At 49.0% G+C, this 23,063-nt stretch overlaps 5 protein-coding genes across 8 annotated transcripts; 3 read left to right on the forward strand and 2 right to left on the reverse strand.

Annotated features, from left to right (window-relative positions):
- Positions 1 to 1,146: 1,146 nt before the first annotated feature.
- Positions 1,147 to 10,353, forward strand: LOC11176095 (potassium channel subfamily K member 18). Of its 4 annotated transcripts, none has more exons than XM_003436311.2 (7): positions 1,147 to 1,252; positions 3,080 to 4,014; positions 4,112 to 4,373; positions 4,448 to 4,644; positions 5,809 to 5,950; positions 6,029 to 6,756; positions 7,399 to 10,353. In XM_003436311.2, exons 2-6 carry the CDS (start codon positions 3,705 to 3,707, stop codon positions 6,693 to 6,695), a joined length of 1,578 nt encoding a protein of 525 aa, XP_003436359.2. In that variant the 5' UTR covers positions 1,147 to 1,252; positions 3,080 to 3,704; the 3' UTR covers positions 6,696 to 6,756; positions 7,399 to 10,353. The 4 variants fall into 4 exon arrangements, with proteins under 4 accessions (XP_003436359.2, XP_061497795.1, XP_061497797.1 ...); XM_061641811.1 differs by having other exon boundaries at positions 1,194 to 1,342; XM_061641813.1 differs by lacking the exon at positions 1,147 to 1,252 and adding an exon at positions 1,263 to 1,403.
- Positions 10,354 to 13,413: 3,060 nt separating this feature from the next.
- LOC1272920 (uncharacterized) lies at positions 13,414 to 15,166 on the forward strand. Its single transcript, XM_311844.6, has 6 exons — positions 13,414 to 13,538; positions 13,747 to 14,050; positions 14,128 to 14,358; positions 14,420 to 14,706; positions 14,782 to 14,929; positions 15,027 to 15,166. Exons 1-6 carry the CDS (start codon positions 13,482 to 13,484, stop codon positions 15,095 to 15,097), a joined length of 1,098 nt encoding a protein of 365 aa, XP_311844.5. The 5' UTR covers positions 13,414 to 13,481; the 3' UTR covers positions 15,098 to 15,166.
- On the reverse strand, positions 15,062 to 17,585 carry LOC11175520 (uncharacterized). Its single transcript, XM_061647317.1, has 2 exons — positions 16,224 to 17,585; positions 15,062 to 16,147 (listed from the first exon to the last, which is right to left on the reverse strand). Exons 1-2 carry the CDS (start codon positions 16,269 to 16,271, stop codon positions 15,212 to 15,214), a joined length of 984 nt encoding a protein of 327 aa, XP_061503301.1. The 5' UTR covers positions 16,272 to 17,585; the 3' UTR covers positions 15,062 to 15,211.
- Positions 17,586 to 18,145: 560 nt separating this feature from the next.
- Positions 18,146 to 22,119, forward strand: LOC3290728 (integrator complex subunit 2). The gene is made up of 3 exons (XM_563061.5): positions 18,146 to 18,563; positions 18,653 to 21,492; positions 21,564 to 22,119. The coding sequence occupies exons 1-3, from the start codon at positions 18,283 to 18,285 to the stop codon at positions 21,890 to 21,892; spliced, it is 3,450 nt and encodes a 1,149-aa protein (XP_563061.3). The 5' UTR covers positions 18,146 to 18,282; the 3' UTR covers positions 21,893 to 22,119.
- LOC1272916 (uncharacterized) lies at positions 22,104 to 22,989 on the reverse strand. The gene is made up of 2 exons (XM_311839.5): positions 22,758 to 22,989; positions 22,104 to 22,679 (listed from the first exon to the last, which is right to left on the reverse strand). Exons 1-2 carry the CDS (start codon positions 22,912 to 22,914, stop codon positions 22,135 to 22,137), a joined length of 702 nt encoding a protein of 233 aa, XP_311839.4. The 5' UTR covers positions 22,915 to 22,989; the 3' UTR covers positions 22,104 to 22,134.
- Between the last annotated feature and the right edge of the window lie 74 nt (positions 22,990 to 23,063).

The following is a 23,063-nucleotide window of genomic DNA, read 5'->3' on the forward strand; positions in this document are numbered from 1 at the left end:
TTACGGTACGCTGTGTTTGTGGTGAAGCGCTCATACAGCTCACTAATCTGGTTGCAGCACACGAGTGGTGTGTATAGATTTGCCTCTTTTTTATGCAGACGTTACTTTGTACCGCAAGATATAGGCGCTGATAACGGCGATTGGCAGTCAAGTGCTAATCAAGTGATTGATTTATTTGCAAACTCTCGTTAGCTGTTTGTTGTTCCTATTTGTGTTGTGCGTATTAAAAATAACGAAGGTTAATAAACTTTAAAGTAAACTAAATAAAAATGATTGCCATGAATTTATTGCTTTTACTTTTCTACATATTGGTAGAACCTAAAAATAATTTAAGATTAATATTATTTTTTGGTTTATTTATTCAAGAGGGTATTTCGGAATATTTTAAAGCACTCAATTGTTATATATTTACACAGTTCTAAAACCGTTTGAATAATTGTCTTTTTTGGAGAGAGGATGCGTATTTCATAACCTTTTATTGAAATAAAGTAACAGTCCGAAAGTAGATGGAGAAGCCTGGTATTTCATGCACAATCACGTGTTGAGCCTACGTAACTGTGATTGTGCTAGGGAACGGTGATGATTTGCTTTGTTTTTTTTTCTCTCTCTCTTATTTTCTTACACTTTCATTGATGCAAATTAAAGAAAGAAAAAAAAGTTGCCAGCAATAAACCAAAAACAGGCAGAGGAATTTGAAAATGAAATTGTACAATTTTAAACCTACATTCGTGTGCGTTTACAGTCATACTTCCTCTGTCCAGCCGGGGGGGGGGGGGGGGGGTTTTGCCGCAGTAGAACGGAAGTTGTTTTGGAGCTGTACCGACACCAACTCCTTGCGACAGTAATAAAAATGCAATCGAGAAGAATTCACATTAAATCCAAAACACAAACCATAAAGCTGCCGAAGCACGACACCCGTAAAGGATTAGCGGTACGCTCGGGAGAGCAAATTCCTTGATAAATACAACATCCAAGCAAACGACGGTGTATCAGTCGCGCTTGGTTTGCCTTCCTTTTTCTTCCGGTCAGGTCGGGTAGAGGTTTGTTCTCTCTCTCTCTCTCTCTCTCTCTCTCTCTCTCTCTCTCTCTCTCTTCGGGACGCTCCGCTTCTTCACGCATTGTATTGTAACCTTGTGGAGCAGGCGCACTATCCCCACAGGGTGGTCCGGCACCGTGCCGTGAACGTTGCCGAACGGTAGTCGGCAGGGTAGAGCCCGTCAGTGGTGTCACAGATTCCAGCACAGCATCTTCGGTACGGGCGGGCGGGATTTGTAAATTGAAGGGCAGAAGAACAAAAAAAAGCTGTACCTCCTGGGTCAGAGAGTGCTTGGCCAAACAAACGGTACGGCACGGTGAGGAGCTCGGTGAAGTGACACACGGATATACCACCATTCCAGTTCAGAGTACGGTGATGAGTAAAGAGGCCACCTCCTCGACGCGAGAGCCACCTGTCATGGTGTCGGGCGTTGCGGTGTAGGGTGGCGTTCTTTTTTTTCTTTAGGTTGGTGTTCGCCCCTTCGCTCAAGAGCTTGTTTTGTCCTGCTGGCCCTGGAACCTGGTCTGGCAGAAAGCGAACCACCAATTTGTGCTTTGTTATTGCCCAAGAGCTGTGTTTCAGCTCGGCAAGTGTGAGGCGCGTCGTCCCGTGAGTGGGAAGCGATGTTCGTGTCTGTGTGACAGTGTGTGTGTGTGCGTGTGCGTGTGTCTGTACCAGTGGTTGAAGTGGAATGCTAAGGACGAAGGAAAATAAATAAATCTTCTCGTCAGTAAGTCGAGACGAAGTGGTCCGCGAGCACACGGGCGTGAGACGGAGAGATTCGGGGGGGGGGGAGCGTTGGCGGGGGGTTTATGGTTTATTAAGAAATTTACCCTGCCCTAATGATAGGCATCCCGTGCTCCGTGTGCCCGTCCTCAAACTGCTGATTGGCATTTATTAAGAACGTCCTATGTTTGTGTATGTGTGTAGCATAGCACTGGGCAGGTGGTGTGAAAGTGTGTGCAATGGGAGGGGAAAAATAACCCCGCAGGAACATTGCAGCCCCCCCCCCCCCCCTCCCAGTGAATGGTTTCTGCCGCGGCAAACAGGTACTTCACAGGTTGGGAAAACCTGCAGGGGGCGGTTGGGCGTCACGCGGTCGGTTGTTTCGGCACACAAGGAAGCAGTGGAAGCACGAAGGTGACACTTGCCCTACGGAAAAATTGTACGCGAATCGAAAGAGGGTCGCGGCGAATGTGTGTGTGTGTGGTGGGGGGGGGGGGGGGGTCTAGCACTAGCAATTCGCGTTGTTATAGTGTAGCGGGGGATTTGGTTATTGTACTCATATCGACCTGCTTAATATGGAGCCATTCGAAAGCAGGTCGCCTACTTATACTCGATACAGTTCAGTTCGGCAGTCCGACCAACGGGTGGTAGTTGGTGAAGTAATTTAGCCTACCCTTTAGCGGGTGCAACCGCTGGGCAAGAGGGGACCGTGGTGAATGTGATGTGCTTTGATTTGTTAATCCTTGTTAAAAAAAAAATGGGATGATGACAGCAGTGGCGTTCCAAAGCTCCCCAAAGTTGGAGTGGGTGACAGATTGACACGGCATTTGAAACAGGAGCGAATATCCTCGGACACACCACATCGCCTCGTAGCTGGAATGTGTATTCATCGCCAGTGTGTGTGTGTTTGAGCGATTTTCATTGCATCCTAGTGGCAGGAAAACGGGACCGTAAGGGGAGCAATAACAAGAATTATCCAAAAAAGAAAAAGAAAATGGAGCCACGGGAAGGGGAGAGCAGATGTGTCGGACACATACACACACACACACACACAAACACACACTAATCTGGCGCATCGACCACACACGACCAAGCGAAGGAAAACAGTTCCAAATCTCTCTCCTTTCCCGTGATGTGCCCCTCCATCATCTGTCTACTCCATCCACCGATTTGCGATGTGATTAATTTTGTGTTCTGACGGGGGACCGTTTTTTCGCTCTCCCTCTCCTTCGCTCTCTCCTTTTTGCCTCTCCCTCCCTCTCTTTCTCACTCTTGCTGTCTAACACACTTTTTCCTCTTTTCACTTACCGCTTCCAGGAAGAAGAAGAAGAAGGAAAAAACACGGTGCAAACTTGAATTATGTTTGTGTGCTTCGGTTGAGGGGCGCTGACGGTGCGCGCAGGGTGGAAAAATAATAATTTGACAACAGCGAGCAGCAGCGGAAGCGGATGATGTTGATTTTCGGTCCGGTTGGTGCAGGAAGGGGAAGTGAAAAAGGGGAAGAAAGTTTTGCACGCGAATGAAACAATCATCAAGTTAGGCTACATAGAGCGACGAGTACGTGTGTGTGTGTGCTGTGTGTACGTGAAAGTGGAAAGGAGCGCGTTTGGTGCTGCCAAGGATTTGATTAAAGTTGACATTTCACAGCAAGCAATCCCCATCGCCCTGCACTAAACACAAATGCTTACATCCGCGGTGAGCTGGTCCATCATTTAGTAGTGTGCGTTTTGCTGTTTTTCGGACTATTTATCAGGAAACAGCAAGAAAGTGACCAACCTAAAGTGCAATGGCAAGCAGATACTTTGTTTAACCAGGGTTTGAGTGTGTGTGCGGTGAAAAAAGGGATAAAAAACGATAACAGCGGAGCGCTGTCGTTCAATCTAGTGTGCCATATCCATTCGCCTACCCTGCCTCCGTTGTGCCGGCCCGGGATGCTTTAACGATGAGCATAGCCGCGATGCACGAAAAGGACGGTCACGATCACTACCGTTACGACACGTACGCGCCGCTGATGAAGTCCGCCACGCTGAAGGGCGTCAAGGCGGTCCACTGTACCAGCGAGACGGCCACCGTGCTCAAGGGCGGAACGCACACGACGATGACCAAGCACAGCACCACGATCCACAGCAAGGACGGGACGGCGAAGGCGCGTTGCTGCACCTGCTGCGCCGGCCGGGGCAGCTCCACCTTCTGGGCCGCCCTGCTGACCAACATCGGCGTCTGCACGTTGCTGCTCGCGTACACCTTGCTGGGTAAGGGCGACAACAAAGGGGAGGGGGGGGGGGGAGGGCAACGATGGCGCGTTGGTAATAAAAAGAGGCTCACGGACGCTGGTTTTGGTTCTCGTAGGTTCGTTCATCTTCCTGGCCATCGAAGGAGGCGCCTCGCAGATGCAGCAGCGCACGCTCGCATCGACCAACCGGCACCAGAAGCAGCTGCCAGTGAACAACAACAACAACAACAACAATCATCATGGACGGCACGATACGGCCAACCTGACCTTTCCGCAGCTGATACTGCTGGAAGCGGTCGAGGCGCGCCAGAAGACGGTGGAAAACATCTGGGACATTACCGTGTCGCTGAACATTCTGTATCGGGAAAACTGGACACGGTAAGGAGCCGGATGGGAAGGAGGTTTCAGGACACCCGGCTGACACACACACGGCTCGTCTCTTTTCGACACAGGTTGGCATCGATGGAGATAGCACGGTTCCAGGAGCAGTTTGTCAACCGGCTGCTGGAGGAGATGACACAGATCAACAACATGCAGCACGCGGGCGCACCCGGCACCGCTGGCCATGAGCTGGCGGGCCACGGGCCGGACAACAACTGGACCTTTGCCCGTGCCTTCCTGTACTCGCTTACCATTTTGACGACGATCGGTAAGTCTGGGGGACGGTAGTGGTAGAGGGAGAAGACGGGGTAAAAACCCTCAATACGGTGCGGTGTTGCTAGGTGAGACCCGAGGTGTACGATAAACAACGGTTTGTCATCGTCATCGGTAAAACAATTTACTTAACCATTTTTGAGCGCATAACAGAGAGCGGCTTTATAACAGAACGGGCTGGCAGAAGAAGAAGAGGAAGAAGAAGAAAAAAGGAAAAAAGGGAAAGTCGTTAAAACTTTCGCACGAACGCTTGCCGGCGGCGGTAAGTGTTTTCTGCGATTTCCGCGTGTGTGTGGGTGCGCGAAAAGGTTACAACTACCGGTGTAGTCGTTCTTCCCGATGCTACTGCCTCTCTACCACCTACTTCACCCTCCCTTGCGTGGCGATTAATGGCCATTTACGGCACATTGAGTAAAGTGATAAAAGCAATTAGCGAAGAACCGAAGGTACCGCTCGATTGAAAATGGGGACTGGGGCTGGGTGGACGGCATCCGTGATTCCTTCTCCGCTGTGCGCCTTTTACCTTAGCACCATCAAGCACGAGGTCAGACGTGTCCGTTCCATCCTTCCCGCTCTGCACGCCGCCTTTCTCTGCCGTACTTTCACGCAATGGACGCGAACATGGACTAAACACGGGATGGGCCCAACGTTAGTGCCAGATTTAATGTCGGTCCGGACGGCCTGCACCGCTTAAAGCCAGGGAGCCAGGCTCTGCCGAAATGGCCGGGCGCTGCAATCCATTGATACCTTACGTTTTTAGCTTTACGATTCCATTTCGCCAAAATATTGTACTGGAGCTGCATTTATGAGTCCGCTCCCCTGCCCACTGACCGCGTTTGATACCTTGGTCTGGAGGGATGGGAAGGTTGAGCATTGAGTCCTCGAGCTCGAAGCACGGCCCGCCGCCACGTGTCTTTACGCTTGGTCACGTTTTTTGGCGGAGAGTATCTTTGCCCATCAACGTGTGCGCGAAACGGTGGCTGCCGTTTTCCATTAGGCGCGAGTATCCGATTGTAGGATGATGTATTTCAAAAGGCCCGGTTCTTCGGAAGACTAATGGTTTATGACTGGTGCATGATGATTCCCCTCTTTTGTTGTATTCCTTTTTTGCCCACTATCTCACTCGTTCTCTCTCTCTCTCTTACTCTCTGTGCTACAGGGTATGGTAGCGTGGCACCACGGACCGTGCTCGGACGGATGATAACTCTCGCGTACGCCGTGCTGGGGATACCGCTGACCCTGGTGTACCTTTCCAGCACTGGCGGGATGTTGGCGAAAGTTGCCCGTGGAGTGTTTTCCAGGTGAGTTTGTTTGCCCTGTGGTGGCGGGGGGCAGTGTTAATGATACCTATTTTGGGGTAACGTTTCACCCTTTTGCAGAGTTCTTTGCTGCTGTCTGTGCTCCAACTGTGGCTACTGCTGCTACGACGAGAAGCGCATGGAGGAGAAGGAAAAGCGCATGAAGCGAAAGCGCCAGCAGATGGAGCTGCAGCAACAGCAGCAGCATCTCGCCCTGTCCGGCCAGGAACCGTACTACGTGCGGTCGGGCTCGCTGCAGAACAGTGTCAACTCGCCCGAGAAGCAGCTGACCATGCTGGGAACGGCGGCGGCGGCGGCGGCAATGACGTCCGCTACCACCCCGGACCACGACTCGACCGCTGGCAGCAGCGACAGTGAGTCGCGCGCCTCGATGCACGGGCTCAGCATACTGGCCCCGATACTGCTGTGCGTGGCCATGATGTCCATCTACATTGTGGTCGGTGCGCTCACGCTGTTCCGGCTGGAATCGTTACCGCTGTCCGACGGGGTGTACTTCTGCTTTATGGCCCTGTCGACGATCGGGTTCGGGACGCTGGCCCCCGGCACACGCCGAGAGTCGACCGCGACCACCTGGTTCTGCTCGGGCTACATCATGGCCGGGATGGCACTGACGGCGATGTGCTTTAACGTGCTGCACGACGAGATACTGCACCGGTTGCGGCACATGGTCGAGATGCAGAAGGAGATCAAGAGCCACAACGAGCATCGCCGGTTTCTCGCCTCCTGACGGTACGAGAAGAACACGAACCTGTACCAGCGGAATCCCACCGAGGAAACCTTGATCACCGGTAAGTTGCCAAGGGTGGGTGAGTGTTTTAGCTAGCCGCTCATTTCAATATGCAATATCAATTAGCACACTTTAATGTGAAGAGTGGCAGCAAAAAGCAAAGACGCGGCGTTGTTTCCAGCCTCGTTCACGCACCTTAAATGTGCCGTCACCCGTGCTTGGGCCAGCGTGCAGACAGATAGATCAAATGCTATGAAAGGGGTGTGTGAAACATCCGTAATTGAATTACAATCGATACTACTGCTTTGCTGCGCATCTTTCCCGGGCGGACTGGTTCCTCACCTACCCGGTCGAAGCTACGGTTATCAAAACCCGCAAGGAAAGGGAGTAAAAGTGAAAATGGGTTCTAATTCGATCAAGCACCAATCAAGAACCGGTTAGAAAAGGGGTGACGATAGTGTAGTGTCTCCAGATTCGCTTCCCCTGTTGCGGTGTGCAGCTTGATTGTGTGAGACGGTTGTTGAAATTGGTAATTCAATTATCTGCTTATCTTTGAGACGATGGGAGTCGATTGCCGTTTGAAGGTTGATAGAAACACACACACATTGGCATGCAGCAAACCGACACGATACCTTTGTTTGATACATCTTTTTGGTTCTAATCATATTTAATCGCTCGCTCGTTTTCCCCTTTCCCAATCCAGGAACACCGACGTCCGTTATCTTCGCCCAAGAGCCAGACTTGGGCCAGTTGCATCTGCAGCACGATTGTCACTCGGTGCATCATACGGTTGGGCACGAGCTTATACCGATCGTTACGATGGCGCCGAACGGGCCCGGCCCGGGCCTGTCGTCGGAGCTGCTGGACCGTGCCACATCCCTCTCGGACGTTGGGCCCGTTGGTGTTGGGCAGCCGATGATGATGCCGGCGCCGGGTGAACAAACGGTACCGCACGGGCTGGGCATGGCGAGCAGTGGGATCGGTTCGATGATGACGTCGAACTTGAATACGGGCGTGTACACGCTGCCAGAAGAATCCGAACACGAGTCGGAAGAGTGCCCAGCCATGTAAAGCCGAGGAGAGCTTGTGGACAGCGGCAACCTGACCCCGTCAACTTTCCCGAGATGTTGGGTGTTGGGGTTGTCTGTCGGAACATCAAAAAACGCGATACAGGTGTTACTCTTACAAAGATCAATCAATCGTTGAATCATTTCCGTACTCAACCGTGCTGTTGATGTGGATCAATTATGACAAATGCGGACACGTTACACGTTAAATCTTAGGTTAAAAGGAAATCACACACATACTTAGATTTAGATATTTCGAATGCGTTAGAAAAATGGATGGACCGATGGAAGATATGTTGCAACAACTAGACAACCATAAATTCCACTCCCTCCGGTTGTTGAGGCTGTCAGGACATCATACTAAGTGCAATGTACATATACGTGTAACACACCTAACACACCTAACATTAGCAGGCATTTCGAGCGACATAAACAGTAATGAAACAATCGCTACCATTTACCGTACAGTGGATGTAAATAGTGAAGGATTTGAACGCTGCTAAATACCATTTCATATCACGCAGTACATTTTTCTTACAGGCCGATATATTTCCAGCCAGCCAGCCATACACAACAATCGTCTCGTCAATTTGTTCAACTACGCAGCGCAGCGCAAAAGTCAATAGGTTTTGCTTTCGTTTCCAACAAACAATACACGCTACACTTACAAAATCCAACCAACCATAGAATGAATAGTGCCATGCGGAATGAGTGCATGTGTATGTTAATCTTTTGTATAATTATTACCTTGGTTGGATAACGAAAAGGACATGTCGTAAAGCTAGCTAATACGGGCCAGAAATGGTCAACGTACATAAATATATCACCTAAACTATTTAGATAAAAACGAAAAAGGAAATAGAATAGAGATAAATGTTCACCTTCAAGCACATGCAACGGCTTGATTGGCTGAAGGCAACTGTGCCATAGATAAATGAGAAGCAATTATTCACTTGCTACGCAACGGTACGCGTAAAAACATTATTCTATACGTTACCAGTCAATCATTTTAAGGTAGAGACAGTCTAAACAGAAATGTATTTTTATCGATTTTCATATATGGTTACAAAGGTTTTGTCGCTGTTCTGTTGGGGGGAATATGTTTCCTTACTAAACCTTTGGATAGAGCTATGTAGAAAAAAAGAACAAATATCGAGAGAGGCACGAACACAAAAATTCGCGGAAATTGTTTCTGCACATTCGGTATCCGAATGATGGTCAAACGAAAAAGGGGTTCCGTTTGTTTGTTCGGTTCCGTTCCGTTTCATCAAATGAGCTTTAGAACACAAAGCAAAGGTTTATAATAAGAACGTCCACACGAAGGAATTTAGTGCAAAATGCACAAAGGCGGACTACTAGGAGAATTCGGAGATTGTGCGAAGGGAGTAATCGTCAATAGACCTAACATAACACATAAACAAGTTACCTTTTCGTGCAATATGTAATGCAACTCTATCGTATGATAATGGAATTTACTTCTCTCCCCACACCGTCGTAGTTCCACTCCCCAGAGCATCGATAGAAACAGAATCCCTCCTTTTGATGCAATATCTTCAACATTGAGCCAGAAGGTGCTGGCGGATGGACATAGTAACCCTATCTTTCGCTCTCGCATCCTGTACCCCTTTTCTATCCAAAGTTTTACGCGAACGATGTAATGGGCGGGTTTTATACAGTTGTACATAGCGCTTATTGGTTACCTCCTATTCGTTCGTCAACACCTGAACTATACGTTTGTAAAAAGGCAATCATCGGTGTGTTGGCCCGGAGCATAATGTTAAAATTGCCTAAACTGTCCGATTGCGTTCTTTTCGAGAGGGAGATGGAATACTTCCAATAATAATCGTAGTATGGTCATGTTGTATGAAAACTCTTCTGAAAGATCATTTTGGGATCATCACGGGAGCGAAAAGGGAGAGCGTGAACCAATCATGTGCTTCACGGAATTACCGTCATAAATAGTATCGATCAATGTGTTTAAAAAAATTGCAAATGAACCCGTATGTAACCGATAACTAACTGTAAGCTACAGGACCAGGCCCTGTTGTAACTAAAACAAACAAACAAAAACACTCACACTAGCAGAGATCGTGCCGTTTGGTTTACATTGACGATCGTGCAGATTGATTCGAATTTATCCACTCTAAAGGGTGGAAGAGTAATAGAAGGGCCGCGTTTGAAATTACACCTACATCTGTGAACACAATGTGATAACGAATGAGCAGATACGGCGTAACTTTTCACACAATGCAATCGAACAATATGGAGGGAGTCGTCCATTAAACGGGGAATTGAAATAGAGAGGAAAGCAAAATACATAAGCAAGAAGATTTGAAGCGAAGATTAGGAGAAGATGACAAACAGACATTGCGTATCCCTTACAAAACCTTCTTGTTCGCCATACCCAACACACATTCACATACACTTCGCCCGAAGATATGCGTTGTGAACGGAACGAATGGACACTTCCTCAAGCATCATGTACGCGTCCATTCGTCGGGATGAACTATGGTGATCGTCCTTTTATCGATGCTGATCGTTGATGTAATAAAAAAAAGTATATGCATACACTACCATATAATAATACAACACTTTATTGTGTGTGTGTGTGTTTTTTTTTAATATATATTTCAAGTTTAAGCCGATCTCGTAGTACAGTCGTCAACTCGTACGACTTAACAACATGCCCGTCATGGGTTCAATCCCCAAATAGACCGCGCCGCCATACGTAGGACTGACTATTCTGCTATGGGGGGGGGGGGAATCAATTAGTCACTGAAAGCCAAGCCCACAAGTGGGTACAGCCAGGCCTTTACCGACTTCGGTTGTTGAGCCAAAGAAGAAGAAGATATTTCAAGTTTTAGTATGTGAATAACACGATCGGTCCGGTGATACAGTCGTAAACTCGAACGATTCAATAACATCCCCGTCATGGGTTCAAGCCTACAATGGACCGTCTATCCGTAGTAAGGACTTGCCTATCATCCGGCTGCATGGTAATGAATTAAATCTCGAAAGTATGTAGAAGCCGGCATGTTCGCGTAGGACGTTACGCCAAATAGAAGATTGTTAATAACACGTCGTGCGTGATCGAGACTTAGTGCTAATCGATCCATTTACCATTTTAATTAGATGCATTATTTAATTTTATGGTTTGAGATCTTTCCCATTTCCTAATTAGTTAGACTCGTTCATTTCAATACGTGCCAATTGGACTTAACTAGGCTTCCATGTATAGTTTCCAGCCACTCGCAAACAAGGCTTTTTCTCACTCAATTCCCACAAAACTCGACTCAGTTTGCGCTGGCTAACGTAACCAGCAAGCAAACAAAGCCGGAGTGATCAAAATATTGCGTCGCAGTTTTTTCTTTCACCCCAAAAGTCCGCCATTTGCGGTAGCGTATGGTATTTCATTAAGCGGCGAACTGGTTTCCCGTGCGGAAAGGAATGTTACGGTTGCACACCTTTCTTTTTTTTGTTACTCTGGCAGCGTAAGCGTGAACAGAGGAGACAAAACGGAATTGCAACGTCCCACGGCGACATGGGATCAATTTGGGGTAACGATAAAAGCTATTTTTAGCAATGGAAAATTTCACGCTCATGGATGGATGGAGTATGCGTTTGTGCAGCGTCGGTAAAGTGCATTCATTGATAGAGTTTTTTTTATAAAAATATAAATAATTTCGACAGAAAGCTGATCCCTTAGTATATCAGCTTCCAATTAAAGGGGAAATGATTTTCTATTTTATTATTTTTTTAACTGATTGGCAGACTTGTGCTAATCGTTGTGTGTTCGTTGTGTTTCCTTCCTTTCCTGTGCATTAAGGGAAAGGCGCAGCGTCCTCAATACGCCTGTTGGTGCATTTATTTTTGCACCCTTTTTCTCCTCTACACACAGTTGCATTCGCATGCTGAGAATGCAATGCGCTCTCACTTCCCTCGCGCACTTACCGTGATGGACACAGACAGATCCTCCCCTGTGATCTGATCACTTTCCTTTCAATCGCATTCCATTTCATGCAACCCGTTGGACGGATTGCTTCCACTTTGGATTGATTTGCCGTCAGGCGAAATGGATGGGGTTTTCGCAACACGTCGGCATCATCCCGACCGCGATCAATCATCTGTGCTGTTAGTGCAGGCACCAATGCGAGAAACCGATCGATCTTTCTCCATCGACGACCCACAAGCACACCAGCACAGACCCGCCCCGGGGTGGGGGGGGGGGGGGTTTGTTGGGTTCGTTGTGTGTGCATTCGATCGGTCTTTTGACCTTCCCCGGTTTCAAGTTCAATGCCATTGAAATGAGCCGAGAAGAAGATGGAAAACGGTGCTGGCAATGGCTGGGAGCTGCAAATGGAGTTTTGTTGTCGCATGCATCTGTTCAGAATGTGTGTGTGTGTGTGTTTGCCCCTCATGGAAGGTGCTGGGGAACGACTCTCCAATATTGCTGCTATTTTTCAGGTGTACCACAAACTAGTTTGCTGACAACCTTCGCCATTGGCAACCGAGCCGGCCCCGATTTTGTCTTATCGCCGCATAAACATATGGGCGTGCGTATTGAATAATGCGATCGCCGTTCTGAAAAAAAAAGGTCAATGGCCGCCTTCGTTTCGTGGGATCGTGCGTTTGTTTACACACGATCGGCTGGAAGATGAAGTTAATCCCGATGTTCACCACCAAGAGGTATTATTTGGTTTTATCTTTAGGTAAAATATACATATATTCAAATGCCGAATGTTAAGCTTGAGGTTGTGGAGAGCTTCGAGCTTTTCGAGGGAAAGGTTAAAATCGGGTGACTGATACTCCTCGCAGAAACTGGTTCGTCAGACTTTTGTGGTTGATTGTATCGCTTACAAGTGGATACCAACCGTTGGCATGTGGAAAAAGGTAAATATTCTTTAATGTGATTTAATGAGATTTTGACGGCTTATATCCAATAAAAATGTTAATAGATTCATGTGCATCCAGTACGCGATCAGAATGTGTCCCCGTTCCCCGTCTGTGCAAGCATTGAAGTCTCTCTCCCTCGCTCGCCGATCTCCTCAAACGCCGCGTGAGATGGATTGTTTGTTTTCTCTCACTCGTTTTGTTTAGGTGCCGTATTTCGCTTCCTGTCTTCCCGCTTCTGCCTGTTTCCCCGGGCACCTTGCCACAGAAGAGAAAGTGACAACATTGCCCGGGCAAACCCCGTATCGGACGGGTGATCGCGACGGCGGATGGCGGCCCCGTATAATCGGTGCTCTTCAGTTGATCCGATTCCACCCGAGCACGGCCGACCGCTGTGGGTGTGGAAAGGGAGAGAAGGGACGCAGTCGCAGGCAACAGAGACAAAACAAGTCCCGGCAGAGTGGGTCGTCTGCGGGGGCAGCAAATCGGCCTGTTCTGCTTCCGCCGATTGGCATGGGAGTACGGTCGGAGGAGGCGCATGGTGCGGGTCGCCCAAGAGAAAGGGTGCGCACACCCCTTTGCCCGCTTGCGCATTCCCGCTCGAGCGTATGTGTGGGGCTGTCGCGTGCGTCTTCTTCATACGCGATACGCGAGCGGCAGGGGCCGGGGAAAGGGGTGAGCTGCGAATGGGTGGAAGGAATCCGCGCACACATTCGCGCATCGCGGCCGAAGCTCCCGAGGGTGCGATCGTACGCAACGTGACGTATCGAATTCAGTGCTCTTCCAGACGCCGTACCGAATTGGTCGACTTGCGACGCGCGGCCGTACAATGAAGTTGGTTCTGTCCTGTGCTATTGGTGCGCTCCTGTGCGCTTCGTTAGGAACGGTGAGTTACCGGTGAGGGCGGGAGTGATCATTTGCTGCTGGGAGAATATTAGTGACGAAACGGTGCCACGATAAGTGGATGATTTTTGTATGCAGAATTTTTTGTTGTGCTCAGTTGCTCAAAATAATGTGATCACAGCTGAGGATAGTGATATTTGAATGTGAATGTGAGTTAATTAATTAAATATTATGGCAAAAAATGTTTCCAGATTTACGCATCGGATGCAACCATATCAGCAGATGACGATGAAAGGTCAGGAGACAGAGGACCACTGCTGGTAGATAACTATATTCCCGTGACGATGCAAATACTGCAACACTGTATCGAGATGATTCAGTACGAGCCAACGATGACACCGCCAAATGCTGAAGCTGAAATAAAACCTTCCACAACCACCACTACTACTACTAAACGGCCCACAACAACGACAACGACTGCTGCTGGAAGTACGTCGTCTACCTCAACCAGCAAGCCACCACAGGACAGCCCGTTAAGTACCGCTAAGCCTGCAGGTTTGTAATGGCACCGCGTGAATAGGTGATTGATTATCGCACAGCAAAGTGAACTTATCTGCTTATGCCTCGTCCAGATGCAACACTGTCGCCCACCAGCCCGCACAGACCGGGCTACTACGGTCCAGCAAAGCCCCCGCCAACGGTTGTGACCACGACGACGGGGAAACCGACCACCACTTCGAGCACCACGACTACTGAGATGCCCAAAGTGAACGAAAGTCCCACCACCGAGACGCTGCTGTGGAGTGATAAACCGTTTGCCGAGTGGTTCTTGCAAAGCAAGCGCAAGAAGGTTCAGCCGATCTGTAAGTTAGCTGATTGTATCTGTGTGCATTGTAGTGAATTTGTGTGGGCCCTTCTTTGCAGCTTCCCTGAACGTGCAGCTGTTAGATCCGCTGCCACTGCGGGTACTGCAGGACTTTAACCGCGAACCGTACGAACCACCCGCGCTACGCCCGGAAGACAATGCCAACGAGTTCCGGCGCCTGTACGACGACAATTACCGGGGGCCGATCTCGCTGCTGGTGCTGGAAAAGGGCACGAAAAAAGGTGGCAAGAAGCGGGTACCGCCAACGAAACCGTACCTGCATATGCTTGTGCTGTACGATATGTTGAAGCGTGAAGCGAAGAAAAACATGTACAGCATCTACGAGGTAAGGGGTGTTGGGTCCCATGTCAATGCACCTTATTCGGTTGTAAATTACCACATTTTCCACTCATTTGCTTAGGGATATTCGGAGGCCATTCTTGGCGAGCTGTCGGTGATGGATTTCCCAAATGCCAAGGAACAGCTCCATTACGCGCTAACGCAGCTGCTGGAGCGTAAGGACATCGAAAAGTCGGACGTTGTTTCGCGCTCGAAGCAGATGATTACTGGTGAGTGTGATCGTGCGTGAAGCATGAGGTCGAATCGGATCCTAACACAATTTATTTCATTATCGTCTTCACATTCTGCTTCTTCAACCCGCAACAGACTTGAGCACGCGCAATAGTGCGATAACGATGGCGTTGGAAGTGGTACCGCCGCTGCGGTTTGGATTGTGATTTAGACAAATACTAGCCAACATACAATTGATGTTTTACAAACAACGATACAATTAACATATACTTAAATTTACATAATGTAACTTACTCGCCCCAAACTGAGAAATACCATCTTTAGCTTATGGCGTACGAAAAGAACGACTGAGCCGTTTTAAAGATGCCCCAAGAAAAGCCAGCGAACGATCCGAGCACCTCCAGCAGAAATATACCGACCGTTTCCATATTGCGCCGCGGTTCCGTATCCGCACCAGAGTCTTCCGCCAGCAGCGCTTCAGTATAATCTGCGTACGGGTCCACCACATTGGGTGGTAGCTCGACCAGGGCACGTTTTTCCCTTCCCGACAAGTCATCGCCGTCCGATGCTACTGTTATCGATCGAGTACTGCGCGAGTTGCCTTCCCGTCGTGTGTTTGCTGCCAGTATTAAGAGTCCCGTAATGGACGACAGTGCCTTCGCTACTCGTCGTCGCAGAACCTTCCGCCGTGCCTGAAACTGTCCCAGAAGCGTGGTTCCGTTAGCACCGCGATCGAACAAAGCAGAGTCACTGTCGTGCTGCAGTGGCTCAAGATCCGAATCGAGCTCATCGGAGTCATTATTGTCGGCCGTGGCGTTCAATGGATGTTCTGCCACCGATGTCATCTGGGAGTCGTCGTTCGTCGAGAACTGTTTCATTTTGTCCAGCTCTTCGGCACCATTCTTGGGCACGAGGGTTTGAAACACCAGTGTGATGCGTTCCTGTGCTGGTTTGATTATGTCGTCGATGATGCGCGCCAAAAGATCAGTTCTGTTCCATCGTTGCCACAGCGTAGTGGTGGTTGCTGGCGTGGTCGTTTGCTCGTTAGCGATCGTTATCGGTGGCTCCTCCTCTGGACTTTGCTGAGTATTGTTCGCTTTTGTGTCGATCAACTGCAGTTTATCTGCCTTCTTGTCCATTTTCATCATCATTCGAAAGTCCGTTATGTGCGACTGTGGGTCGTCGGGCGTAGAGGACGAAGCTATCGCACGTGCCAGCAGATCGCCAAGGAATGGTTTGCTCACGACAAGCGAGAACTGCGAGAATGCATGAACGATGGGTAGAATGTATGAACGCATCTAACAATCGGGACATCAAACCCACTCAACGTACCATTGATAGAACAGTTATCACTGTTATGCAGATGCATCCTGAAGGCATGGCTAAATGGATTATACGCACTTTCTACTCTGCTAACACCGTTTCTAGCTGACTGACACTGCACATTTGATCACTCCGGAGCGATCCACAAATCCTCACACCGCTATCGAAAGCAGCTCAACCACAAACTGAAGCAGAGTCGTATGGCGGGGTGTCTACTTGCGGGTATGTTGCAGTCGGTTTGGTTCGATTTTGGGGAGTGCCTCCCACCACACGCACTTTCGGCTGTTTTATATGCACGCATCGCGGTGACAATGGAACGTGACGTGGTAGTAGTTATTGGTGATGTTTACCACGTTCAATGTTAAGGTAGCGGGCGGTTTAAAACTCGTCACGGTTTCGTCTGGGAAAGACTGGTACAAAACCTTGCCGCTTGCATTTTGGATGCGACATACCGGCACAAGGTAAAGGTGGCGATAATCGTGCTCTGCGAAACGGCGTACGTTATCCATCGATGCTCACTGGAAATAGTTGAGCGATAGGTGGATCATTCTTGTAAACGGTGACGAGCTCATGATCACGCTGTCCCAGTTTCGGGTGGGGGATCGCAAGCAAAACAAAGAACAAAATTCCCCAAAGCAATGGCATTGTGAAAGAATGTTCATTGATTGTTGGTAATCTTACGTTGTATGTATGTATTTTTTATTCCGACGGTTTTGGCCTGATCCTTCCGGAGCTGTCGGAATCGCATTCCACTAATAATACAGCAAAGAAACAGTTCAATTGGAGAATGCGCCATACGGCCAGCTCCGACAAATCCAAATCTGGACGGCTCCGACGGACGCGACGGATTGCAACGACTCCAACTAGCCACTAGGCTCTTGCTCCGAACGAATCCAATGTCTCCAATGACTTTGAGCTTGGGGATTTGCTCCTACCTTCTGAAACTACTTCCAGTTTGGAAGAGTCTTTCGGAAGCTATTTCGATTTTTGTTGAATTTACCCATCACTGGTTAGAACTCGTTTTTCTTAGGATCATTCGTCTATTGTTTAGCTCTTTTTCATTCTTCTTCTCCTTTGGCACAACAACCGCTGTCGGTCAAGGCCTGCCTGTACCCACTAGTGAAGTGAGCTTGGCTTTCAGTGACTTATTGTAACCATAGCAGGATAGTCAGTCCTACGTATGGGGGCACGGTCTATTCGGGGTTGGAACCCATGACGGGCATGCTCTTTTTCATTATGTATGTTTATTTTGGTGACATCTTTTCAACCTGAAACAAGATAGGCCGGTCCTGTAGTATAGACCTCAACTCACTCATCTTAAGATCAAATACGGTTGTTGCGCCAAAAGAAGAAAAAGAAGAAGCAAAGGAAGAAGAAGAAGAAGAAGAAGAAGAAGAAGAAGAAGAAGAAGAAGAAGAAGAAAACGAAAGAAGGAAGAATAAGAAGAAGAAGAAGAAGAAGAAGAAGAAGAAGAAGAAGAAGAAGAAGAAGACGAAAGAAAGAAAGAAAGAAAGAAGGAAGAAGAAGAAGAAAAAGAAGAATAAGAAGAAAGAAGAATTAATAATGACACAACGATCCAATAGGAATCGGACCATATCGGGTCGTTTAAGAGCCTGTGTGTTTATCAATATTCACACAAGTTTTACTTGGTTTTGTTTCAATGTTTCGTCTGCAATGTTTTTTTATCACCTTTATCAACTGTAATTTCACAACTTACCATTTCTTGTGTCTTTAATTTTAGTGATTTCCTTTTAAGTTTTTAAAATTCTGATACCTTTTACCTTGCATTTATTTCCAACAAACAACATAAAAAAATACAAACATCTCCTACGTGCAACCGACAATTTGAATGACATTTACAAACTAAATAAATTTATGACCTATTTTTGTACGCACATCACCCGTTGTGCACACTATTTGACATCGGGGAACGCGTTTGTCAAACGAACGCGTCAACGTTGCTATTATTATTGTTGTTTTCTGCTCACTGCTACATTGCGCGGATACTTTGCTACTCCTGCGGAAAAGGGACGTTCCTAAAAAAACGTCCCAAACCCCCGTAGCAAGGATGAATTTCGCTCCGGTAACGTCGAAAGCGTTTAGCGCTATGCAAAACCTAGACATAGCCCAGCTGGCTACCTGCAGTCAGCAGGAAATACGGCCACTGCTACCGTGCCTGGTGCGTATGAGCTTGTTGTCGCCGCTGGACAACACCAAGGGATGGGCCGAAGCACGAAAACAAATTCTCTCGCTGCTGGTCGGCATCGAGGTGGTGAACAACATCGTGTCCCTGTTGCAAGTCAATTACCACGAGCTGGAAATCGATGTAAAAAAGGAGCAACAGATTAGGTACGTTTTTCGGTGTGATTATCGCGCAAGCGGTTGGCGACGAGGTGTCGGCGTGTAATGCGTAAGTTTAACCACATTCCCGTTTGTAGGCAAAAGATCGGATACACAACACAGGACTCGGCACAGTTCCACAGCCTTCCGAATGGCATCGTGATGGGGTTTGAGCGAGCCGACGGCACAAACAAGGTTCGCGTGGTGTTGTCGGAACTGTTTTACCTGCAGGCGCAAATCAACGAGCTGGCCACGCAAGCATCGCTGCAGAAATCGTCCTCGAACGAGCTCACCATACGCCCGTCAGAGCTTTTCGACAATGAAATCTATCTGGAGGAAATAGCCGACATCATTTGCATTGCGCTGGCGGAGCTGCCTTCCCTGCTGAACCTGCAAGAGGTGGTGGAAACGCTGCTGTATGTGCGCAACGGGTCCAAGATCGTGTGCTGGATCGTAGCCAACATGCCGGACTGCTTTCGTGAAGTGGTAACCGCGCTGATAACGAACAGCGATGAAGACACTACCGATGGTCGCGTGAAACTTGCGGCACTGTACGAGCTGAGCGAGATGAACCCCAGCCAAGCGCTGTCGATGCGCACGATCTGCGTGGAAACGGTAAAGATGCCCTCGCTTATGATCAAGCTGAGTCTGCAGGATCCCCAGAATCTGGTAGCGTTCGTGTCCGGGTTGCTGCTCGGCAACGATCAGAACATTCGCTCCAGCTTTGCGCTGTACATACGCACGAGCCAAAAGCGCAAAGGCGACGTGCTGCATCAGCTGCGGGAGGAGTTGTTGAAGCAGCTGATGAACATCAACATGCAGTCGGTGAATGGGGCGCTACCGGAAGAGCTGGTGGTGCAGGCGGCTGCCATCGTACGTCTATACTGCGCACTGCGCGGCATATCGGGGATCAAGTTTTTCGACGAAGAAATACAGCTACTAATGCAGCTGATCACCTCCAAGCCACCGCCAACGCCGGCCGGCATTCGGTTTGTGTCGTTGGGGCTCTGCATGTTCATTGCCTGCCCGTCGCTCATCACGCATCAATCGCACGAGGCCAAGATGATCGAATGGATACAGTGGTTGATCAAGGAGGAAGCGTACTTTGAGAGTGTGAGCGAAGTATCGGCATCGTTTGGGGAAATGCTCCTCCTGATGGCCATCCACTTCCATGGCAACCAGCTGGCACACATCTGCGAGCTAGCATGCTCCACGCTGGGAATGAAATTTTCCCTTCGCCCCAACACGATCACGCGCATGAAGCTGATCTTTACGCAGGAAATCTTTACCGAACAGGTGGTGGCAGCTCATGCTGTGAAGGTACCGGTAACGCTGAACCTGAACGCATCCATCCCGGGCTATCTGCCGGTGCATTGCATCCATCAGTTGCTGAAATCGCGAGCCTTCTCCAAGCACAAGGTTCCAATTAAGAGCTGGATATACAGACAGATCTGCAACTCGGTCACTCCGATGCACCCGGTGCTGCCGGCGCTGATCGAGGTGTACGTTAGCTCCATCATATTGCCAAACCAAAAGGGACTGCAGGAACAGCACACGCACAAGGCGCTTTCCGAGCAGGAGATCGCGCAAGTGTTCCAGAATGCTGCCGGGCTGTGGAACAAGGAACAGCAGAGCAAGCTCAAAACGGCCGGTCAGACGGGGGTGGATCGGCCGACAAAAGAGCACGTCCATCAGCAACCGATGGAGGTAGATGACTCTGGGAATCGACAACCAAATCTTACGCCTCAACTGCTGCTGCTTTACTATCTACTGCTCTACGAGGATGTTCGGTTAAGCAGCATGCCGCAAATCATCACCAGTGGCCGGCAGGTGAAGAGCTATAGTAACGAGTTCATGTCGGAGCTGCCGATAAAGTATCTGCTGCAACAGGCGCAGAAAAATCAGCACGAGTACAGTGCCCTGTTCAGTCCGCTGTTGCGGCTGCTGGTGACGCACTTTCCCCATCTGTCGCTGGTGGATGATTGGATCGACGAAGAGACGATTGCGTTCAGCGATAGCTCCACCGGTCGAAGCATCAGCGAGCATTCGATCGTAGAAGCGTTTGAAGAGATCGAGCTGAATCCGGCACGCGTGATCAAGTTGCTGCGCAGGATGATGCGTAAATCGCCCACGGATCTGTGGCCGCTGGCACCTACCTTCATACGGTACTTCAAGCATACACTCAATCCGACCGTGCCATCGCTCCTGCAGGAGCTGTATCGGCAGGTCTGGATGCGCTTGAACACCATCTTCCCCCGGCGGCTTTGGGTCATGTCGATCAACGCACTCATGCCGGCGGATAATGTGACGAAAAATTTCACACTCACCCAGGAAAAGATCCTGTACGATCCGCTCCAGGTGCTGCGTTGTGATAAACGTGTCTTCCGCTGCTCCAGCGCCCTTACCGTGGTGTTGCGCATTCTGCAAGCGATACTGGCGGCATCGAGAAGTCAGCTGTCGCGCCACATGCTTGACAAACCCCTGATCGACATTGGAAATCAGGTGAAAACGGACAACGATCGTGAAGAGCTCAAGTTGGCGCTGCTTGCCACGCAGGAAAGTATTGCGGTGCAGATCATACTGGAGGCGTGTCTCGAGAATGAAACCGACTGCTCGGAACCGGGCCGGCTGTGGGCGCTTCGGGAGGTTCGCGGTGTGATTTGCTCGTTCATCCATCAGATGTTCATCGCGGAACCGTCGCTAGCGAAGCTGGTCCACTTTCAGGGCTATCCGCGTGAGCTGCTGGCGATGACGGTGCGAGGCATTCCGTCAATGCACATCTGTCTCGATTTCATACCGGAGCTGCTAAGCATGGCTGAGATGGAGAAGCAAATATTCGCGATCGACCTTGCGTCTCACCTTTCCCTGCAGTACGCGCTGCCGAAATCGTTGAGCATAGCGAAGCTCTGCATCAACACGCTCACGACGTTACTGGGCGGTAAGTTTTGAGGCCTTTTTGTCTTCCCAGAATTTGTTTATTTAAAAAAATATATATATATCCCTTTGCAGTACTCTCCGGCGACACGCGTATAGAAATGTTCCGCGCGGTGCTACCCTGCATCGTGCGATTTGCCGAAGCGTTTCCACCCTTGCTGGATGAGTGCATACTGTACCTGCTGCAGCTCGGACGAATAGTACAATCGCAAACCGCGCTCGGCCGTTCAACATCGCTGCCCTCGCTGTTCGTTGGACAGGAATGCAAGCGGCGATCGCAGAGCGGACAACTGCAGCACGCCGAAAGCTTGGTCGATGAGGTGCGGGAAACGTTCGTCAAGCTGCTCGATGCGGCCGTACTGAGCCCGAAGATCTATTCACATTCGGAGACGTCCGGGAGTTAGAAGATGTAGGTGATCGCCATGATAACTTTTCGCAAGTTGTAGATTGCTGTAAGATAAAAAGTGCTGCAACGATACGCTCCGGGCGATTGATGCTAGTGTTCGGATTGATTCTACGCCGGCAGCAGTGGCTACCACTAGAGACCAGAGCAACTAACTCACGGAACTACTTGTAACGATAGTGTACCAGAACAAAGTATAAACTAACTTGGCCTTGATTTTTATCACGATTTAATGGTTTCGTGTTAAGCACGCTTTTTAAACTTTTTAATTTTACTTTCGTGCCACATGTTGGCATTGCGGGCTTTAGTAAACTCATTCGCAAACGGGTCCGACTTCTCCACGATGGTGCCATTCTGCTTCTGCTTGTACTTAAACTCGATCGATCGCTTCCGTGGACCCTTCCACTGCTGCACTTCGCTCGGAAATGTGCCCGGATCGCAAACAGAGGCAGCGATTTTATCGGCCAAGGGAAGTTTCGCTTCCTTCTCGACCGCTCTACGTACTATTGGCACTTTTTTCAGCTTCACCTCAGCCGGGCAAGTGGGATCCAAATTGATGTCAATAATTTCATCACACCCTGGTAAAAGACGTACTCCGACCTCGTCGGTTGTTCCGTTAGCCACTAATGACTGCGGAGTGCGTTCGGTTTCATCAAACTCTATGACGGTGCTAATAAATCTGGACAACTTTTCAGCCGTAAATTTCTGCACGGCGGCCGGTACGTTTAGCTCGCTGTGGAAGATGGATTCCTCCTCGGGCAGAAACCGGTTTGACTTGGGCACAGATTCTGTAATGCAAGCAATGATTAATGTTCTAATGTTTCTTTGGTTTAGAAGGGGCTCTACGTAAGCTTCTTATTACTCACCAGCCGGGACAGGCGAAGATTTAACCTCTTTATTCGGTTTATTATCCTCTTCATTCTTGGCTGTTGGATTGTATAGATTGTCGTTCAGAAATGAGGTATCTACCGCCGACAATAATTGGGCATTTGTTTCATCGTCGCTACTATCCGAATCGGACATGGTTGAGCAGGAGCACTTGCGGACAAGCAAAGCCGGTAAAATGTGGTGAATGGAAATGCCCAAAACAATAACAATCTCCCCGCGGGGTAGGGAACGAATGACATTTGCTGCCGAGATGTATACAACAATTTTCAGATTTTCAACAGAAA

Source organism: Anopheles gambiae, chromosome 2 (genome assembly GCF_943734735.2).
Source record: "Anopheles gambiae chromosome 2, idAnoGambNW_F1_1, whole genome shotgun sequence".
Classification (NCBI taxonomy): domain Eukaryota; kingdom Metazoa; phylum Arthropoda; class Insecta; order Diptera; family Culicidae; genus Anopheles; species Anopheles gambiae.

Coding starts and splice junctions, on each gene's coding strand:
- LOC11176095 (XM_003436311.2), top strand. CDS start 3,705: ATGAGCATAGCCGCGATGCACGAAAAGGACGGTCACGATCACTACCGT. Junction 4,015..4,111: donor GCTCGCGTACACCTTGCTGG/GTAAGGGCGACA, acceptor TGGTTCTCGTAG/GTTCGTTCATCTTCCTGGCC. Junction 4,645..5,808: donor TACCATTTTGACGACGATCG/GTAAGTCTGGGG, acceptor TCTGTGCTACAG/GGTATGGTAGCGTGGCACCA.
- LOC1272920 (XM_311844.6), top strand. CDS start 13,482: ATGAAGTTGGTTCTGTCCTGTGCTATTGGTGCGCTCCTGTGCGCTTCG. Junction 13,539..13,746: donor TGTGCGCTTCGTTAGGAACG/GTGAGTTACCGG, acceptor AAATGTTTCCAG/ATTTACGCATCGGATGCAAC. Junction 14,930..15,026: donor CTCGAAGCAGATGATTACTG/GTGAGTGTGATC, acceptor AACCCGCAACAG/ACTTGAGCACGCGCAATAGT.
- LOC11175520 (XM_061647317.1), bottom strand. CDS start 16,271: ATGCCTTCAGGATGCATCTGCATAACAGTGATAACTGTTCTATCAATG. Junction 16,148..16,223: donor TGATAACTGTTCTATCAATG/GTACGTTGAGTG, acceptor GCATTCTCGCAG/TTCTCGCTTGTCGTGAGCAA.
- LOC3290728 (XM_563061.5), top strand. CDS start 18,283: ATGAATTTCGCTCCGGTAACGTCGAAAGCGTTTAGCGCTATGCAAAAC. Junction 18,564..18,652: donor AAAAAGGAGCAACAGATTAG/GTACGTTTTTCG, acceptor TCCCGTTTGTAG/GCAAAAGATCGGATACACAA. Junction 21,493..21,563: donor GCTCACGACGTTACTGGGCG/GTAAGTTTTGAG, acceptor ATCCCTTTGCAG/TACTCTCCGGCGACACGCGT.
- LOC1272916 (XM_311839.5), bottom strand. CDS start 22,914: ATGTCCGATTCGGATAGTAGCGACGATGAAACAAATGCCCAATTATTG. Junction 22,680..22,757: donor ATCTTCGCCTGTCCCGGCTG/GTGAGTAATAAG, acceptor CTTGCATTACAG/AATCTGTGCCCAAGTCAAAC.